Source organism: Lytechinus pictus, chromosome 2 (assembly GCF_037042905.1).
Source record: "Lytechinus pictus isolate F3 Inbred chromosome 2, Lp3.0, whole genome shotgun sequence".
Lineage (NCBI taxonomy): Eukaryota > Metazoa > Echinodermata > Echinoidea > Temnopleuroida > Toxopneustidae > Lytechinus > Lytechinus pictus.
Window position 1 is genome coordinate 9,262,329 of NC_087246.1, and position 18,744 is coordinate 9,281,072.

General features: G+C 35.5%; 1 protein-coding gene across 3 annotated transcripts; it reads left to right on the top strand.

Moving 5' to 3' along the window:
- The first annotated feature begins 1,287 nt into the window (after positions 1 to 1,287).
- LOC129254857 (SREBP regulating gene protein-like) lies at positions 1,288 to 18,526 on the top strand. Of its 3 annotated transcripts, XM_064108994.1 has the most exons (6): positions 1,316 to 1,495; positions 7,408 to 7,558; positions 8,004 to 8,155; positions 9,220 to 9,333; positions 10,527 to 10,646; positions 18,304 to 18,526. In XM_064108994.1, exons 1-5 carry the CDS (start codon positions 1,403 to 1,405, stop codon positions 10,611 to 10,613), a joined length of 597 nt encoding a protein of 198 aa, XP_063965064.1. In that variant the 5' UTR covers positions 1,316 to 1,402; the 3' UTR covers positions 10,614 to 10,646; positions 18,304 to 18,526. The 3 variants fall into 3 exon arrangements, with proteins under 3 accessions (XP_063965057.1, XP_063965064.1, XP_063965071.1); XM_064108987.1 differs by lacking the exon at positions 18,304 to 18,526 and having other exon boundaries at positions 1,288 to 1,495; positions 10,527 to 10,683; XM_064109001.1 differs by lacking the exons at positions 1,316 to 1,495; positions 18,304 to 18,526 and adding an exon at positions 2,448 to 2,825 and having other exon boundaries at positions 5,114 to 7,558; positions 10,527 to 10,683.
- The last annotated feature ends 218 nt before the right edge of the window (positions 18,527 to 18,744 follow it).

An 18,744-nucleotide genomic window follows, 5' to 3' on the forward strand; every position in this document is an offset into this window, starting at 1 on the left:
GATTAGGTCCACTTTGGACCATTCTGAGAAAAAACATGTTTTATATTCTCACTTATTGCAATATCTTAATGAGAAACTAAATTGTCATGATGTACTAACCTATCATGTGAACATAAAATTGGATATAAAAGAAATCTACCTGTCTTCAATTTTTTCTATATATCTTTTTAAAAATTTATCATTCAGTGGACCTAACCCCTTTTGCAAGCAAACTGAAATGAATACAATCTCTTTTGATAAAAAAAAATTGATTTTTCTTTGCCCCTTTTATTCACCTTTTCATGTTAATTTCAAATTGTCTTTGGTGCGACTAAAAATATAGAGGTTTTGAGACAGAACACAATAAAATTTATGAAAAATGGACCTAACCCCTTTTGACAAATGAGCTCTTCCGACGATTTTGGTTGCAAAAGGGGTTAGGTCCACTTCAAGAAAATAATTTGTTTATTCATATTTCAATATTCTTATGCGAAACTAAATTTTCATGATACCCTATGAGAACATAAAATTGGGTATAAAAGAAATCTACCTGTCGTCATGTTTTTTTTAAATTATTATTTTCCAAAAAACAATCTGTGTGGACCTAATTACCCTTTTGCAACCAAACTGAAATGGACCTAACCCCTTTGGAAAAGTGATTTTTCTTTGCCATTTTAGGCATTTTAGTTCACTTTTTAATGGGAAATTCAACTTTTCTTTGGTATCATCTTATAGAGCTACTAAAAATCTATACATTGAGACAAAAAAAAAATCAAATTTGATGAAAAGTGAAAAGGTGAAAAACAATTTAAAGGTTACCCTTTTCTCTTTCATACCATGATATACAAATGCATTATATTTTATTAGATTGAAAACCTCTGTTAATTCTCTATTTCAGACGTATACTGTATTCCCCGTATGCCCGTATGGAAAATGGAAAGTTACTTCGGCTATGCATGATCCCCGGGCATGCTCTCCTTGCTGAGGATCTAGAATAGGTTAACCATAGAGATATACCGGTAGTCACTATTTCTAAAAATACCTTATGTAATGACGTCATTACAGTGGGTACCGTGCGAAGTTAGCAATGATAGTAGGGAAAATTATGAATTCATAACATTGAAAAGGCCTAATGATCGACTTACATATAGAAAATTATGATTTTTGAAACCTATTTCAAATCATCAAAAATATTATTTATTTGCAATATAATAATTTTGAAATGTAAAACTGATTCTACTTTTTTAGATTTTGATCTTAGTTTCTGTTAGTCTAGTTTTTAGATTAACAATTTATCTCCCTCGATTTCTTTTGCTTAGTCGCTTATTTCAGTATCTCTCAGCTACACAGATATTCTTGAAAAATATTCGTTAGGCCCGAGATCTTTGCATTAATATGTTGAAGATTTCGGCGGATTTTCCTAATGTTTCCCTTTAGATTTCTACGGAGACGTTGGGTATTGGCAGTGATATTCCTTCTCTCATTTACATACTATTTATATGAGACGTTGAATCAGGTAAGAATCTTTTAAAAGTTGTCGAATTTGTCTGTCGTCAAGTCTGGCTCTAGACCAAAAGCTTCGGACGGTCTCTGTTATGTTGGTTGTTCAGCTGAACTCCGTTGGCTTCACTCACCAAATACAGAGACCGAAGTTCTAGCGCGATCTGTACAGGGGACTCAATGGCCATATGTTTATGTATTTAAGATCGGATAAAACGGGGAAGTGAATTTGCGCGACAGCCGAGGTAAGTCACTGTTTTTGTTCCTTTTAACTTGATTTTTCTCCGTTTTTTGGCAATTAATGCCAAGAGGGAATATTAATTTGCATTTTGGTCGCGTTAATTTTCAAAATTTTTATTCATTAAAGACAAAAATTGAAGAGCCCCGACGGGGGGATTTTGCATTGCAAGTCCCCTAATGGTGGCTGCACGCTAGCGAGCCGTCTGTGTACGAGGAGAAATTTAAAAAAAAAAAAAAAAGTTAAAAAACTCCTCGAAACAGACGGCTGCCAGCTGTCTAGTCTGGCTCTGGCTCTGCGTAGCCGTAGGCGTAGACGTTGTGACCACTGGCACTGCCACAGGCACAGGCACAGCACAGGCACTCACATTCCATAATAATTATATTCCTGTGACTGTGCATGTGTGACTGTGTACGTCTGCGAGTGTGAGATTAATGATGAGAGTCTCTTTGAGTTTGAGCTGTGTCGTGTCTGAGCTGAGCTGAATGAGTGTAAACTAGTTTGTTTTATGTTGTTGCTAATTCATTGCTGCAGCGCTCAACAAGACGCGCTAAACTATGATGCAGGCCCAGCGCCGCGCCAGCGGACGGTGGACCAAACCAAAAGCAAAAGCTTCTTCGACTTCGGTCTCTCACTGTCTCTGTATTTTGGTTGTACTGCAGAACTGCGTTGGCTCCATGCTGCACTCACCAATTAATCATGCTACTTACACTTACAGAGACCAAACCAAAGTTCTAACTCGATCTGAACAGGGACTCAATGGCCATATGAACTTTATGTATTTAAGTTCGGATAAACCACGGAAGTGAGAGTTGCGCGACGCGCGACAGCCAAATTAAGTCACTGTTTTTTCCTGTTATGGTACATTTCAGGCCAAAACGGAATAATAATCCTTAATTTCAGTCCAGTTCTTTTTATATGTTTCTAAAATTCTATGAAATGTTGGGGGAATCAACATCAAAATCTGAGGTTAAGTTTTTGAAATGTCATCATAACTTAAACAATATATGGACCCAGTTCATGAAACTTAGACATAAGGTTAATCAAGTATTACTGAACATTCTGCCAGAGTTTCAAGTCTCATGACCAAGGTCAAAGGTCATTTAGGGTCAATTAAGCTTGTAACCGATTTTGCAATCGGCAACCGATTCCATTCGATTTCACCACAATCGGCAATCACTTGCCGATCTTCGATCATGCCCCTTGAAGGAAAAAATCGAAAATAAAAAATCGGCGTAGATCTGGTTACAGTGCGTGATCGCTCAGAACATATTTCAAGATTGTTTTTGAGGTGCTAGCTATTTAGAGGTCGCATTATTCAGGGAGAAAGACGCGGTATTATCTATGGCGATGTTTAAGAGGATAGATATCTTCTCTTCCAACTCATGGTGATAGCGGATGCCGCCGTGAACTTTGAAAGGTCGTATTACCGACGGAGCTAACTGCGTTACTCTCTTACATCGTTTATGATTATATACATTTTATTTTCAACCTCGTGGTGATAGCGGATGCCGCCGTGAACTTTGAAAGGTCGTATTACCGACGGAGCTCACTGCGCTACTCTCTTACCCCCTTTATAATGATATAAATCTTCTCTTCAACCTCGTGGTGATAGCGGACCCCGCCATAAACTTTTAAAGACTGTACTATTGACGGAGCTTATTGCGTTACTCTCTTACATCGTTTATGATGATATACATTTTATTTTCAACCTCGTGGTGATAGCGGACCCCGCCGTGAACTTTTAAAGATCGTGCTACTGACGGAGCTCATTGCGTTACTCTCTTACATCGTTTATCATGATATAAATCTTCTCTTCAACCTCGTGGTGATAGCGGACCCCGCCATAAACTTTTAAAGACTGTACTATTGACGGAGCTTATTGCGTTGCTCTCTTACATCGTTTATGATGATATTCATTTTATTTTCAACCTCGTGATGATAGCGGATGCCGCCGTGAACTTTGAAAGGTCGTATTACCGACGGAGCTCACTGCGCTACTCTCTTACCCCCTTTATAATGATATAAATCTTCTCTTCAACCTCGTGGTGATAGCGGACCCCGCCATAAACTTTTAAAGACTGTACTATTGACGGAGCTTATTGCGTTGCTCTCTTACATCGTTTATGATGATATTCATTTTATTTTCAACCTCGTGGTGATAGCGGACCCCGCCATAAACTTTTAAAGACTGTACTATTGACGGAGCTTATTGCGTTACTCTCTTACATCGTTTATGATGATATACATTTTATTTTCAACCTCGTGGTGATAGCGGATGCCGCCGTGAACTTTGAAAGGTCGTATTACCGACGGAGCTCACTGCGCTACTCTCTTACCCCCTTTATAATGATAAAAATCTTCTCTTCAACCTCGTGGTGATAGCGGACCCCGCCATAAACTTTCAAAGACTGTACTATTGACGGAGCTTATTGCGTTGCTCTCTTACATTGTTTATGATGATATTCATTTTATTTTCAACCTCGTGGTGATAGCGGACCCCGCCATAAACTTTTAAAGACTGTACTATTGACGGAGCTTATTGCGTTGCTCTCTTACATCGTTTATGATGATATTCATTTTATTTTCAACCTCGTGGTGATAGCGGACCCCGCCATAAACTTTTAAAGACTGTACTATTGACGGAGCTTATTGCGTTACTCTCTTACATCGTTTATGATGATATACATTTTATTTTCAATCTCGTGGTGATAGCGGATGCCGCCGTGAACTTTGAAAGGTCGTATTACCGACGGAGCTCACTGCGCTACTCTCTTACCCCCTTTATGATGATAGACATCTTCTCTTCAACCTCGTGGTGATAGCGGACCCCGCCGTGAACTTCAAATTGATTTGAAAACGCTAGCTACCCAAAACATTTTAATAACATATTTCAAATCATCGTGCGTGCTTGCGTCTTCTACTTCATTTTAATTGCACTTGCGACTTTAAGATGATGCGTCGTAAGAGATCATTCCAATAATTCTAAATCGCTAGCACCTAAAAATACTTCTAAAAGATGTCCCGCCGATCGTTCATTAACCTGTGATCTATGAGAAATATTTTCATTTTATTTTCCTTTGCGCCTTTGCTCGGAAGATGCGTCTTTCGTTTATCTTTCTAATAAAAATCACTCGGTTTATTTTAAAGCAATAACACCTCAAAACCCCTGGCTTTAAAACATGTTCCAAACGATCGCGCATGTTGGCGACTTCCATTCCAATGCATTCGTCTTTGTGACTTTGTCAGGAAGATGCGCGCGACCGCGAACAACATTTTGATGTATTCCTTTGTTTTTAAACATCGCCGATTCGATTTTCGATTCGATTTCGATTTTAGAAGCTTAACTGCCGATCCGATTTTCGATCTGATTTTTGATCCGATTTACAACATTAGGGTCAATGAACTTTGGCCAAGTTGGGGGGTATCTGTTGAATTACCATCATATTCATAACTTTAAAAGTTTATGGATCTGATTCATGAAACTTAGACATAAGAGTGATCAAGTATCACTGAATATCCTGTGCGAGTTTCAGGTCACATGATCAGGGTCAAAGGTCATTTAAGGTCAATGAACTTTGGCCCAGTTTTGGGTATATGTTGAATTACCATCATAACTCTGTAAGTGTATTGGTCTAGTTCATAAAACTTGGACATAAGAGTAATCAAGTGTCACTGAACATCCTGTGCGAATATCAGGTCACATGACCAAGGTCAAAGGTCAATGAACTTTGGCCATGTTGAGGGTATCTGTTGAATTACCATCATAACTTTGAAAGTTTATGGATCTGATGCATGAAACTTAAACATAAGAGTATTCAAGTATCACTGAACATCCTGTGCGAGTTTCAGGTCACATGACCAAGGTCAATGGACTTTGGCGATGTTGGGGGTATTTGTTAAATAACCATCATAACTCTTAAAGTGTATGGATCTAGTTCATAAAACTTGGACATAAGAGTAATCAAATATACTGTATAACTGAACATCTCATGCGAGTTTCAGGTCACATGACCAAAGTCAAAGGTCATTTAAGATCATTGAACTTTGGCCATTTGGAGGTAATTTTTAGATTGCTGTCATAACTTTCAAAGTTTATAGATATGGATATAGGGGTAATCAAGTATCTTTGACAAGTCTTAGGTCGCATGATCAAGGTCAAATGTCATTTATTGTCAATTGTATCATTATATGATTGGTGTTTTTGTAATCATTTTATAGTAGTTTTCAAAGTCAGCACTGCTGCCATATTGAATCGTGCGATGCAGGTGAGACTGCCAGAGGCGCTCCACTTGTTTTCTTTAGTACCTTATTTTAGATGTACTTGACAATATTGCTCTACATTTAAAATAACATGTACTATTTATACAGCTTGATAAGAGGTTTTGAGTTTGTGTGTGTGTGTGTTTTAGAATTTAGATCTTGAAAATATTGATGCCAGAGGTCTATGAATCATGGGTTTTTTACTCTTGAGCAATAGCTCAGCAGCCGGGGCCTGGGCCGTCCTGCATGAAGTTTTATGCTGGCCTCGTCATGTCACCATCATCAGCTTCGTAGATGTGAAATTTTGAATATGAACCATTTTCTTGATTTTTAAACATCCACAAAATTATTTGAAATACAGGTTGTTCGTATTTTTTACCTGTAGCCCCACAAATTGTTTGCAAATTCGGTCTTCTGAGACTTCTCGAGATGAAAGTTGTTGTTATTTTCGCCCCGCACCGCTGAAGTCGAATGTTAGACTCATTTCGGGTCGCGCGCTTGATAAATTTCTGCTTACACAGTGCAGGGGACCCCTAAGCTCCCCCTAAGCACAAAAGATTTGAGTTGCGCAGTCTACATTAGAAAATGCCTGTAGGCTGTAAATAAAGTACAGTATAATCTGTTTTTAATGGCAACTTTGACTACAACACAAGCCATAAAAAGTAACATGTTTAAAAATTTTGTCCTCCCAATAGACAAAATTACTTAAGTTTAAACCTCCTCTCAATTTTACTAAGAACGACTGTAATTTTACCACATATAAGTAGACATTAAGAGAGAAAAGCAGGCCCAAAAGAGCATGACAGACAAAGTCAAAGCATGATGGACACAGCAAAAGTGTGATGGACAAATGGCAGTTTGGCAAATTATAATAAGGATATAAGCAAGTATGGAGATGTCTATACTGCTTTTTACTGATTTAACAAATGTAACCATACAGTGTTATAAGTTATGTAAGTTTTCATCCGGAGGCCTCATTTGCCCTATCGGGCATGTGAAATTCATTGGCTTCCAGTCATAAAAAAAAAGAAGTAGTGGAGTACTGGCATAATCGCATATACAATAATGCCTTACATAGTTACAATAAATGTTAGTACACATTACTGGGTGGGTACAGTACTCGCCTCTCTAAAGTGGCGATGCTACTTTCAAAATTTTTATTTTTTGTGCTCCTCCTGGCCCTGTGCATTGAGCATTGTTTATGCTAAGGATATGTGCTTAAGAAACTGTCTCAAAATACCACACATACAGCAATCCCCTTTACACCGGTAAACTTAGCAGTGAGCTAAAAACTGACTGGGGGCCTTATCTACCCCAGGACCTCAATTACCTCACTCTCCCCTACATGCGTCATTATGTCATACCAGATAGACTTCAAATACACCCTGTGCTTATCTTGTATTTGTTTTTGTATTTTGCTTAAAAAGGTCCCACTCACTATCTCAGACCAGTTCCAGGATGTGGTCCCCACGCCGCAACAGATAGCATTAAGGACCAGGACCAGCGAAAAGCTCAAATTCAATCTTACATCCTGTAGAAATTCACGCCAGGGAAAAATATTTGTTGTTGATGAAAAAGGTAAGTATTTGAAGATGACCAAATTCGGTAGAATGACGAGTTGATAAAAACTGAAACCCAACACCGCTCAACCCTAAAAAGAATGGGAAACGCTAAAGGATATATTTTTGAAGAACTTATTATTATACGGTCAGCGACCTTTTATTAGGGGTATACATTGTTTCTTTATTATAAGAGAATTGCATAAAAATACCACAAAGTGATAAAAACAAATAAATAGTCCAGAGACTGATAGTGATAAACATGCATTGTCTGTATTTTATATTTTCTCCCTTTTTTGTCTTAGAAAGTTGACATTCATGGAAAGGTGTTTTTAAATGTAATGGTTGTAACCAAGAAGCTCATTCCAGCTCATTTTAATACATGCAATCTACTAATAGTTATAAGAATACATTGATTATAACCCAAGTGGTGTAATCTTTTCTTCTTTTTCTTTTGGTCACAGGATATGTTTGTTCATGGAAAGATTTGCTAGCTAATGGTTGCTGTAACCCTGAGGCTAAATCCAGCTCAATACACAACTGTAACGGATGCTCAAAGAATGGATGCTGTGTAAATTATGAGCGTTGCGTCTCGTGTTGTATGCATCCAGAAAAGGTAATACTCTCCTACTGATTTCAATTTATGCTTGTACTTAAGATTGAATGGACTTCTGAGATGACCAATGTGTTTTTTATTAATTTTATGTCCCCCCTTTCGCGGCATACATATACATGTATATTTGCAATTTACATTTTTCCAATGAAAATATGAATTTTGCAATGAAAATCTGTCAAGAGGTTGGCATGTGTGATGTTGATAAAATGTTCCCCAGACCTTGTGCATCAAAACTTTGCAACATCTTGTGTACAAAGTCAGAAAATTGTTGGAGAGGCAATAGAGACTGCATCAATTAAATTGTTTTTGAAAGAGTAGGGCAAGAGTTGTGCAAGAAAAAACGGAAATAGCAATATGACTTAATTCAAATGATATGATGCCAGTTTTGCAAGCTGTAGATATGATGTTACAATTCAATTATTATGTCAACTTTGGATAATTTCTTTGTGTGTGTTTATTAGCATAAATTGGAGGATTTGTTGCACAAAAATGTATATCAAGGAAGCTTAGGTCCATCAGTTACATGTAGAGTAAACTTGCACTTTGTACCGGTATTTACAATACAGAATTAGAATATTTAAATTAAGCATAGTATATACAGTGAGTCAGTATCCATTATTGTAGAGGGGATGGTCACTCTGATTAGATATTTCAACCACAATTAATCTTTCTTACTTAGTTTATTATCTTTTATGACAGAAAGAGACAATGATGATTATAAGCACAGGTACATATAAACATCTCCTGGGGGGTGTTTCACAAAGATTTAAGTATGACTTAGAGTCGCACTTAAATACCAAGTTGCGTACGGTATGAAAGGCTTGACCGCATTGGTCAGATCGTGTCATGAGGACGCGCACTACTGCGTGTCTATCAATAAGATCGCGCGTTCCATATCATGTACGCGTAGGCATTTAAGTGCGACTTAAGTCATACTTAAATCTTTGTGAAACACCCCCCAGATCTCCAGAAAGATAGCTTGTATTATAAAAAAAGAACCACTCTCTTTTCTCTTACATTTTCTATCTGTCTGTCTGGATCTCACCCTTTCTTTCTCTGAACAGGAACATGTTTTACAGGACATGTTGGGGAAGGCCAGTCACACATTCCGGTTATTATTTCAGTCAGTAGCTGATCATTTTGAGCTCTGCCTAACAAAATGTCGTACCTCATCTCAGGTAAGTTAATAAGGAGATTGTCATTAAAAAAAAAAAAATTACTGACTGACTAATTTTGTTTTCTCTCTGTTACCGCAAACATTTTGTGTATATAATCCTGGGCCCAATACACTTAGTATCAAAATCAGTTGCAGATTTCATGCAATTATTCTGATAAAGTAATTGTGGGTGTGTTGAACTGAATGTGCCTACAACTGTAAATTCTATTGATCATTGCAAGTTTGTAATTTATTCCAGGTTTGTGTTATATAGAGCCCTTTTGTAATAAAAATGACTAATAAATACTTTTCAGAACTTCATTTCATAGTATATTAGTGCCCCTAAAAATAAGATATTTACATGCCTGTAGACAGTTTTATTTACAAACGCATTCAGAATTGTTTCAATTTTGAGATTGATCATTAGTGTAATGAGTTTTCCCATACTTTAGTATATCATGTGAAATGGGTGTCTCATTTATGTGTGTCTTATTAAAAATGAAAGAGATACAGGTACATGTAATGTTAAGCTACTGTAAAAGCTATTATTTTTGCATAAGATTTGAAATACAGTCACACTTAGTTAGAAAATCTGAGAAAATGCTGAGGCTCTGCTCATCTTCAATCGATCTCTAGTATGAAAGCCAAAAATTAATCTGTTGAGATTGCCACTGTCTAAGCACAATGCTAAAGAAACGATAAATACTCGCTAATGTTTCATCGTTTGCACAAATCAGCTTGACCCATTCATTTACAAAGGGACTTTCTTAATGACCAACTGTGATCAGTCTAGGAAAATTCAGAATTTAATCTGACAAGACTGACATCGAGAGTGCATCTGAGCACAATGCTCTTGATAAATGATGTGCATGTCATTTACACTTTCATCATTTTGACAAAGTAGCTTGATTATTAGTTTACAAAGATGCACTATATAGCTTAATGATAATGTTATATCTCTGGCTTTCCACAATCTTGCATTCTCCTAACAACAAATTGTTGTACACCCTTTATCTCTAGCTTCCCATAATCTTCCACTCTCGTAATAACAAATCGTTATACACCGTGTATCTATGGTTTTCCATAATTTTGCACTCTCTCGATGGCACATTGTTATTTCTCTGGTTTTCAATCATTGAGACTGATGTTTTTAAGGTATATAGGGCAAGGCTTTTGTGTTTTAATACATGATCTTAACACCTCTCAATCTTTCAGAGTGTCCAGCATGAGAACACATACAGAGACCCAGATGCCAAGCACTGCTATGGAGAAACTCAACCAGAACTCAAGCTCAACTCATGACCTCTGCTTGACCTTCTGACCTTTGACATCAAGGTGACTGAACCTTCAGGGATATTGTTTAATATGAAAATTTAGTTTACAAATGTATTCATTTCTATGGAAATACATCCAAAGGAAGGGAATAAAATGACAGAATATGCCTCCCAAATGTCCCTTTATTAATTCTTATGTAATAGGGGTTATGAAGTCAGGACTCAACAAGTGGTTTTACAGTATTATTTGGTCTTTAAAAAAAAAACTGAATTAAATTTTGCTTGATAATTTTTACTTGGGAGAATGATTCTTGAAAAACAATTGCAAACTATGACATTTTCAGTGGCATTGTCAGCTTCACAGATATACTTGTATGTACAGGTAGATATTTAAAAAATCAGAGAAATAGTCATCAAACTTTTCACCTTAGAGCTTTTATTTTGAAACATGATTCTTGCCATTGTAGTTTCCATTTGATTTCAATCAATACATTTGTGAACTAGTTTCCTGTTTGTGTTCAAAAAGTTTTAATTGCCAAATCTTTTTAACTAAGTGTGCTTTTGATATACTTCACTTTCTTGACTAACATATTTGTATCATTTCATTCATTACTGTATTTACTCCTTGGGACCATAAGTTCATTTTATTATTGTTTTTCTGAAGATCTTGGTTCATTATAAGAATTAACATACAGAAACTATTATTTCAAAATTTTAATTTTGTTTGGATAGTCTAACTCGTACATGAATTATGGAGTTTATATTTACAAAATTTTTGCTCACGTACATGTAGATAAACAAAACAAAACAAAATATGTGGCTATCAAGATGGTACTTACAGAATATGAATCATTATCCATATTATAAAGTGAAACTACATTACTGCTCTGCCCTGTATTTTACTTAGTTCTTACTGCACAGTGTAAAGTGCAATTGTTAAGCAGTATTCTTTATCAGTCATGTCTATAGATTTTTGTCACACCTCATGCATGCTTTTCATTCGTGTGTTTGGTTTCCTGTTGCTGAGTGGTTGTTTGCTGTATGGGGCATATCTGGAATTGCAAATATCTTGAAACTAATATATCAGGGAAATTTTGCTCTCCCAAAGAATTCTGCATCATTAAAATTACAGAAGGTTATCCATGTCAGGCACAAGGGTTTAATTTCTATAAACATATATTTTCTACATACCGTTCAAATTTCTATATGTAATGCTTTTTCAGATGTTCTTATAGAACTCCATAATGGAATGGCTTTCACAAAATGACATCATAAAGATTTGTTTTAATATGAAATCCTTCATTATTGCAACTCAAAAAATTATCTATAACTTTCTCATGGCATCATTTGTTTTCTTTTTAGGTGCAAAGAAATTTCCCCATAAATTACAAATTGGGTGAATGAAATGATGTACCTACTATGACCAATTAGAAACATAAAGAACATATCAAAGCTGAATATAGAAAAGATATGTATGGTAATTGTGCTGAAGTAGAGTCTTTGTACTCACTGATATCTGTTTCACTTAGCCTCATGAGAAGTTTAATTTGATTAAAAAGGTGAATACCAGTAACACATGCTTAGCATTATGTGGTCTGAAAAGCATTGACTGAAACAATAATTTGATTTGTGGTGGTCAACATATACATATAGACTTACTGTGTGCTGCTTTATTCTATGTAGTCTAAAAATGAAATGTAAAGACAACACTTTGAACAATAATTTATTTTTATTTGGGAAACTCTAAAAATTCATTCACTCCAAAACAGAATATTCAAATCAAACTTTTTGTATCTTCCTTTTCCTTAATTTTTTGTTGGGGGTATTATTTTTTTACCATATTCACTATACTGGTATGTTGACATCTAAGCCACATGTAGATCATACTTTCAAGGAATTGTACACATGGATCAAAATATTTTGCCTGTATAGGTGCTCTTGTAACTCTGACTTCTCTAAAAATCTTTTAAAATATTTATTATTAATTGCGATTTATATGTGTTCTTGTAAATACATGTACATGTAGAACATTGGTGAGTTTTGGATGACCCTAATGATTATTGTAAATATTGTAAATAGACATTGTCTAGCCAGATATTATAAGATATAAAGCTTAATTTTGCACTTGTAGAATTTGTTTCATTATAGTTGAGATATACTCTTGGCTAATCACTCTTTTCCTTTAAACTTGTTTATGGACCAACTGCATGCACTTTGAGAACTACATGTATCGTGTATATTGCCAAATCATAGAGCTCAAGATTTGCTGTAATATGCTAATGAAGTATACCATGTTTGTGAAAAAGCAACATTTATACATAATAAGTCACCATTATTCATGTAACTTCCCATCATCAACATGAAACTATCGTTTTAATTTTCCATCAGACTCCCTCGAATCTCTCAACAAAAATTAGCACTTTGAGAGCTTTGTAGTCTTACAGCTTAAGTCTAATTTCTTGCACAAATTAACATAATGATCAAGTTAAAATAAATTTTATTCATTTTGGAACATTAATGTATACAATTTTGTAGGTTAAATCATTGGTGACTTGTGTGTCAATTTTCATGGCAATCAACAAGCAAGATATTTGGAGGCCCATTAGCCCCCTGTCCCCAGTCTTTCCAGTCTCCAAAATACCTCAGTCTCGTTATAGTTGAATATCAATAATTTATCAATAATCCAAACTAGTTAATTAATGTTCATACGTATATGTGTTTACAGATTCTGTGTATTCTTTCTTCATTGGATGTATATTAATTTAATGCATCAGCTTAGGTTGTTTGTTTTTATTTTTTTAACCAAAATACAATGGCCCTTATCCTGACTCTAGTTATAATTAAACTGTGGTCTAAAGTTGCATTTTAACTATGGAGAGCCAATTGTGACACAAATCTTCAAAAAGTCAATTCAATTAATCTGCTCACATGACAGTCAAATTATTCATTAAGGTCTTGGAATGGTGACTTTATAAAATGGTTTTCTCACCCATCAAAGCATGGGGAGATAAGAAATTACATGTCAGAAAAATAGCAATTTAAACAAAAGCTTACCATGATTTTAGCATAATACAGTGCGTATTAAAAAAAACAGGACAGTTTTGAAAAGTCTATAAAAAATTTGTTTCAAATTATTTTATCTATATTTTGATGTTGGCAAAAAGAAGCTGCTGAAAACTGCTTATCTAATAAAAGAGAGCCAATGGAGTAAATTAGAAAGTCAAAAAGGGGGCCTAAGCTTTCGATCCTAGCAGAATCTTCGTCGGAGGCAAAATGACAAACATATAATAGATGCTCTAAGATCTTATCTTTGAAATGCCATTTAAGAAAATAAATTTTGTTCATGCTTAGGCGAACACAGGACGTTTTTGTCGGGGGTTCAAAAAGAGGCTTGCGCTCAAATGGCAGAAATTAGAAATTTGATGATTAGACTTTTGGCTAATCAGCAGACTTCCTCTTAATCTTTTCATTGTCTTTGCCATAATTTTCGAATTATGCTGTCAAATTTCATTTACAAATTTATTTATTTACCTGAATTATTTTGTTTTTCATTTAAACTTCTAAGTTCTTTTACCTTTGAATTTTCCTTCATAAGTAAGAAAAGAAGACTTTGTCAACCCAAGTAAGAAGATTTGCATTATTAATTGGGAGAATTTGTAATTCAAATCCTTTTATTATGTGAAACAAATTATGTTATGGTACCTATAAAAGACATGAATCCTATTTTCAAGGGGTTATTGAATCCTTCACCAAGTTTAATTATGTGCTTGACAGGACAAACAGGAAAGGGTTCAAGTCTTTCAATGGCAATGTTGTATTGAGTCAATTTTGAAGGAGCAAGATATGGCAGACCGGGAAAAATGTTGTGAAGCGAGCAAGCAAAAATTTCCACTTTTTTATTAAAATATCAAATTTTGTGATTTTGACATATTCAGGAAATGATATCATATTTCACTTTCTATGTTTTCTGTTATTTTCCTTTCCACTTTTGTTTTCTTGGTCATGATTTTTTTATGGGGGGGGGGGGAGCGCCCCGAGCCCCAAACCCATCAGTATGCCACTGTTCAAAGGCACCATAAACTTTGTAGCACACAATGAAAGGATTTGGAAAAAAATCACGCTCTCCCATACTTTGGTTTTAAAAAAATTGTTCTTGCCTAAGCTAAAAGAGAACATATTGAAAAGGAACAACAGAACTATTCAAGCAAATAAGTAGATTTGGAAATGAATTTTGACCTCATAATTCGAAAATTATGGCAAAGATAATGAAAAGGTTAAGAGGAAGTCTGTTGATTAACAAGAAGTCCGACTATCATATTTATCATTTTATGCCATTTTGGCGCAAGCCTCCTTTTTAATCCCAGACAAAAACATTCCGCGTTCGCTAAAACATGAACAAAACTAAATTATTTTAATGGCATTTGAAGGATAAGACTTCAGAGCACCTATTGACACCAAAATATAGAGATCATGATTTGAAACAAAAATTTTATAGACTTTTCAAATCTGTCCCGTTTTTGTCTCACCTGCATAGCAGAGTGCGACTATAGGCTATAGGCTTTTCCGACGTTGACGGCGGTGGCAGCGGCGTCAACACCAAATCTTAACCTAAGGTTAAGTTTTTTAAATGACAGCATAACTTAGAAAGTATATGGACCTAGTTCATGAAACTTGGCCATAAGGTTAATCAAGTATTACTGAACATCCTGCCTGAGTTTCAGGTCACATGACCAAGGTCAAAGGTCATTTAGGGTCAATGAACTTAGACCATGTTGGGGGAATCAAAATCTTAATGTGAGGTTAAGTTTTTGAAATGTCATCATAACTTAAAAATATATGGACCTAGTTCATGAAACTTGGACATAAGGTTAATCAAGTATTACTGAATTAATATCCTGCTTGAGTTTCACGTCACATGACCAAGGTCAAAGGTCATTTCGGGTCAATGAACTTTGGCCAAATTTGGGGTATCTGTTGAATTACCATCATAACTTTGAAAGTTTATTGGTCTAGTTCATAAAACTTGAACATAAGAGTAATCAAGTATCACTGAACATCCTGTGCGCATTTCAGGTCACATGACCAAGGCCAAAGGTCAATGAACTTTGGCCATAATGGGGGTATCTGTTGAATTACCATCATAACTGAAAGTTTATGGATCTGATTCATGAAACTTGGACATTAGAGTAATCAAGTATCACTGAACATCCTGTGCGAGTTTCAGGTCACATGATCAAGGTCAAAGGTCATGTAAGGTCAATTAACTTTGGCCAAGTTGGGGTTAATTGTTGAATTACCATCATAACTTTCAAAGTTTATAGATATACTGTAGTGTGGATATAGGGGTAATCAAGTTTCACTGACAAGTTTTAGGTCACATGATCAGGATCAAATGTCAATGAACGTAGTATTGTATCATTATATGAATGGTGTTGTTTGTGAATAATTATTTGATAGTAGTTTTCAAAGTCAGCACTGCTGCTATATTGAATCGCGTGATGCAGGTGAGACCGCCAGAGGCATTCCACTTGTTTTTGATACGCACTGTAGAGTTAAACTGTGGCCTGAATTTAACTGGTCTTCAGAATACATGCCATAATGATTTATGAATACCTATTACTGCATTTGTTAAACTGTTTGCTTTCACATTTTCTCAAGGTCATGTAGATTTTGTATTTAAGTTTTGACAATAAGAGAAAAATAATGAAAATTACTTGCAGATAATGAATAGATTAAATAATCTTACAGATTTTGTCAAACAGTAATCCTGGTGAAAAACAAATACTGTATGCTTAGACATGCTGTTATTCCACTAGTCAAAAATAAATCATTTGTCACAATTATTCATTTGCATTTCAGTCTTGATTATCTTTCTGTGTCTGACTGTCTGTATGTACCTATGCACCCTACCATATGTCAGATTCTTGCCTTTTCTGAAGGAATTTGCAAGAGTTTTTTCATTGCACTATGAAGGCAAATGGGGAATGTGGGAAAGTTGCTACTAAAGGCACTTACTAACTACTATGACTCCTTTATAACAAGATCTTGCTAAAGACATGGTATTGACTTTTGGCAAGGTGCCCTACAGTTCTTGGGAGGTGTGGGGAATAATAGATTTAGCTGTAGGTTATATCAGGGGTGTGAGAGTTCAGATTTTTTTTTTGTTTTGATTTTCAGCTTAATTTCAGCTTCTTTTTGGCCTTCCTCTGTACACAAAGTATGGGAGCTCTTTCTATTTCAGACTTTTTCAACACTCTTCAGCTTTTTTCAGATCTTTTTATTTGTGACCACTCACACCCCTGTTATATAGAAATCCATGTGAATAATGGGGTCACTAATATATTTTGTCTGTCCGTGTGTAGCTTCAAGGTGCCTTCAACACACTAGTTTATTGTTTTTGTTCATTTTTTTTCAATTTCTTAATTTTGCTATGAATTTTTAATTTTTTCTTAATTGTCGGTATTGATTATTGGTTTTTTGTTTTATGAAGCTATGCATATGGTAATAATGCTAACTTCTACTATACTTCTGTTTCTTTCTTTCCCTTTCTACTTTATGGGGTGTGTTTCTATGCGAGTATTATGTTCATAATTAAATCGATTGAAAATATTCTTTAGAAAGTAATTGGTGTAATATAATGATTACACATAGGAAATACTGTGTGTTTGATTTTTCCCCATATCGTACAACTCATGCAGTTCATGACATTTACTAACACAGCCACCCATGCATGCTAAAATATGTTGAAATAAAAAATATTACAGGTATAGAGTACTTCACTTTAACAAACATAAAAGTTACATTTATCAACCATATCATCCTCAAGTACTTGTTTGAAGGTTTTGCTTGCCTATTGCTAGACCTCATCTACACTGATGTGCTCTATTTTTCATATTGCATGATTTAGAATTGAAGTGGTTTCTAATGGTTGCATGTATTTTCCATATTGCATTGGATTGTTTGCCTCATATACAAATGAATTTACCAGGGGTAACTCTACCATTATGGTAAATACTTGTATCATTGAAATATTTAGTTTGATCGGTTATTGAACCCTGTTGCCATGGTGATTACCATAATGGAAAGTTACCCTAATTGTAAGTCTTCTATACAATGGGACTTAGATTATTTGCTTGAGTGGAAAGATGAAGGGAGAAATTGATGAGATGTGTGGTGGTGGTAGGTGATGTAGGGGCTGGTAAAATAGAAAGAGAGGATGGGGTGCATGATAAGGGGAGAGAGATAATAAGGCTGAATAGGGAAGGCAGGATGGAAGAAGAGAGAGAAAGGGTGAATGAGAGGGGAGGGAAGACTGGAAGGTCTGATCCACAAGGCCGCTAGAGAAAAACTTTCTCCCATAGACTGTACACATGACTTAGCCCGGGGTCAGGGCTAGCCTCGACTCCAATCCCTGATGGCCCAAGAAGAGAATATTTCAAAAGAGGCACCCTTTCCTAAATTGTTTTCATATGAATTGTTTGAAGCAGATTAATTCGAAACAAGTTTTGCAGCCCCCCCCCCCCCATTTCTTAGACAAATGACACAAATCTAAAGACCATTTTATGAATTGTGATTAAATTCAAATTCAAGGTTAGCATTAATAAGTGAGCATATCAGACTTTTTTGGGGGGAGGGGGTTACTTAGTTCATTCTGATTCATTATTAATAAGGTTGAATGATTACATGTTGCATGTTTCTGTTATTTGGTTTGATTTCAGGTGTCCCAAGTCATCCAATGTCTGCCTGCTAGTGTTTGCCATTGTAAAGAACTTTGTGCAAGTTTCATCTTGACAATATAAACCATTTGTGATACTGGATTTATGATCTAGTTTTAATGCTGACTTTGCTTAGAATTAGAATTCTGAAATAGACCACATACCGGAAAGATATATAGTACAGAGGAGAATCTACAAAAGATTCCTTGATTCGCATGGATGATATTAAATGGTCACTTTGCATGTGTGCAAGGTACATAACTGCATGCAATACTATGATGTGCATGGATTGAACAATGAATCAAGGATGCTGAAAAGTGAAAATATTTTGTGTCATTCTATCAGCAACAGAAGTTAGTGATTTTCTTTCCGTCATATTCATACAAAGTGCTCATTATGAAGAATAACATTGCCAAAGACAATGCATGACTCTGCATGTATCAA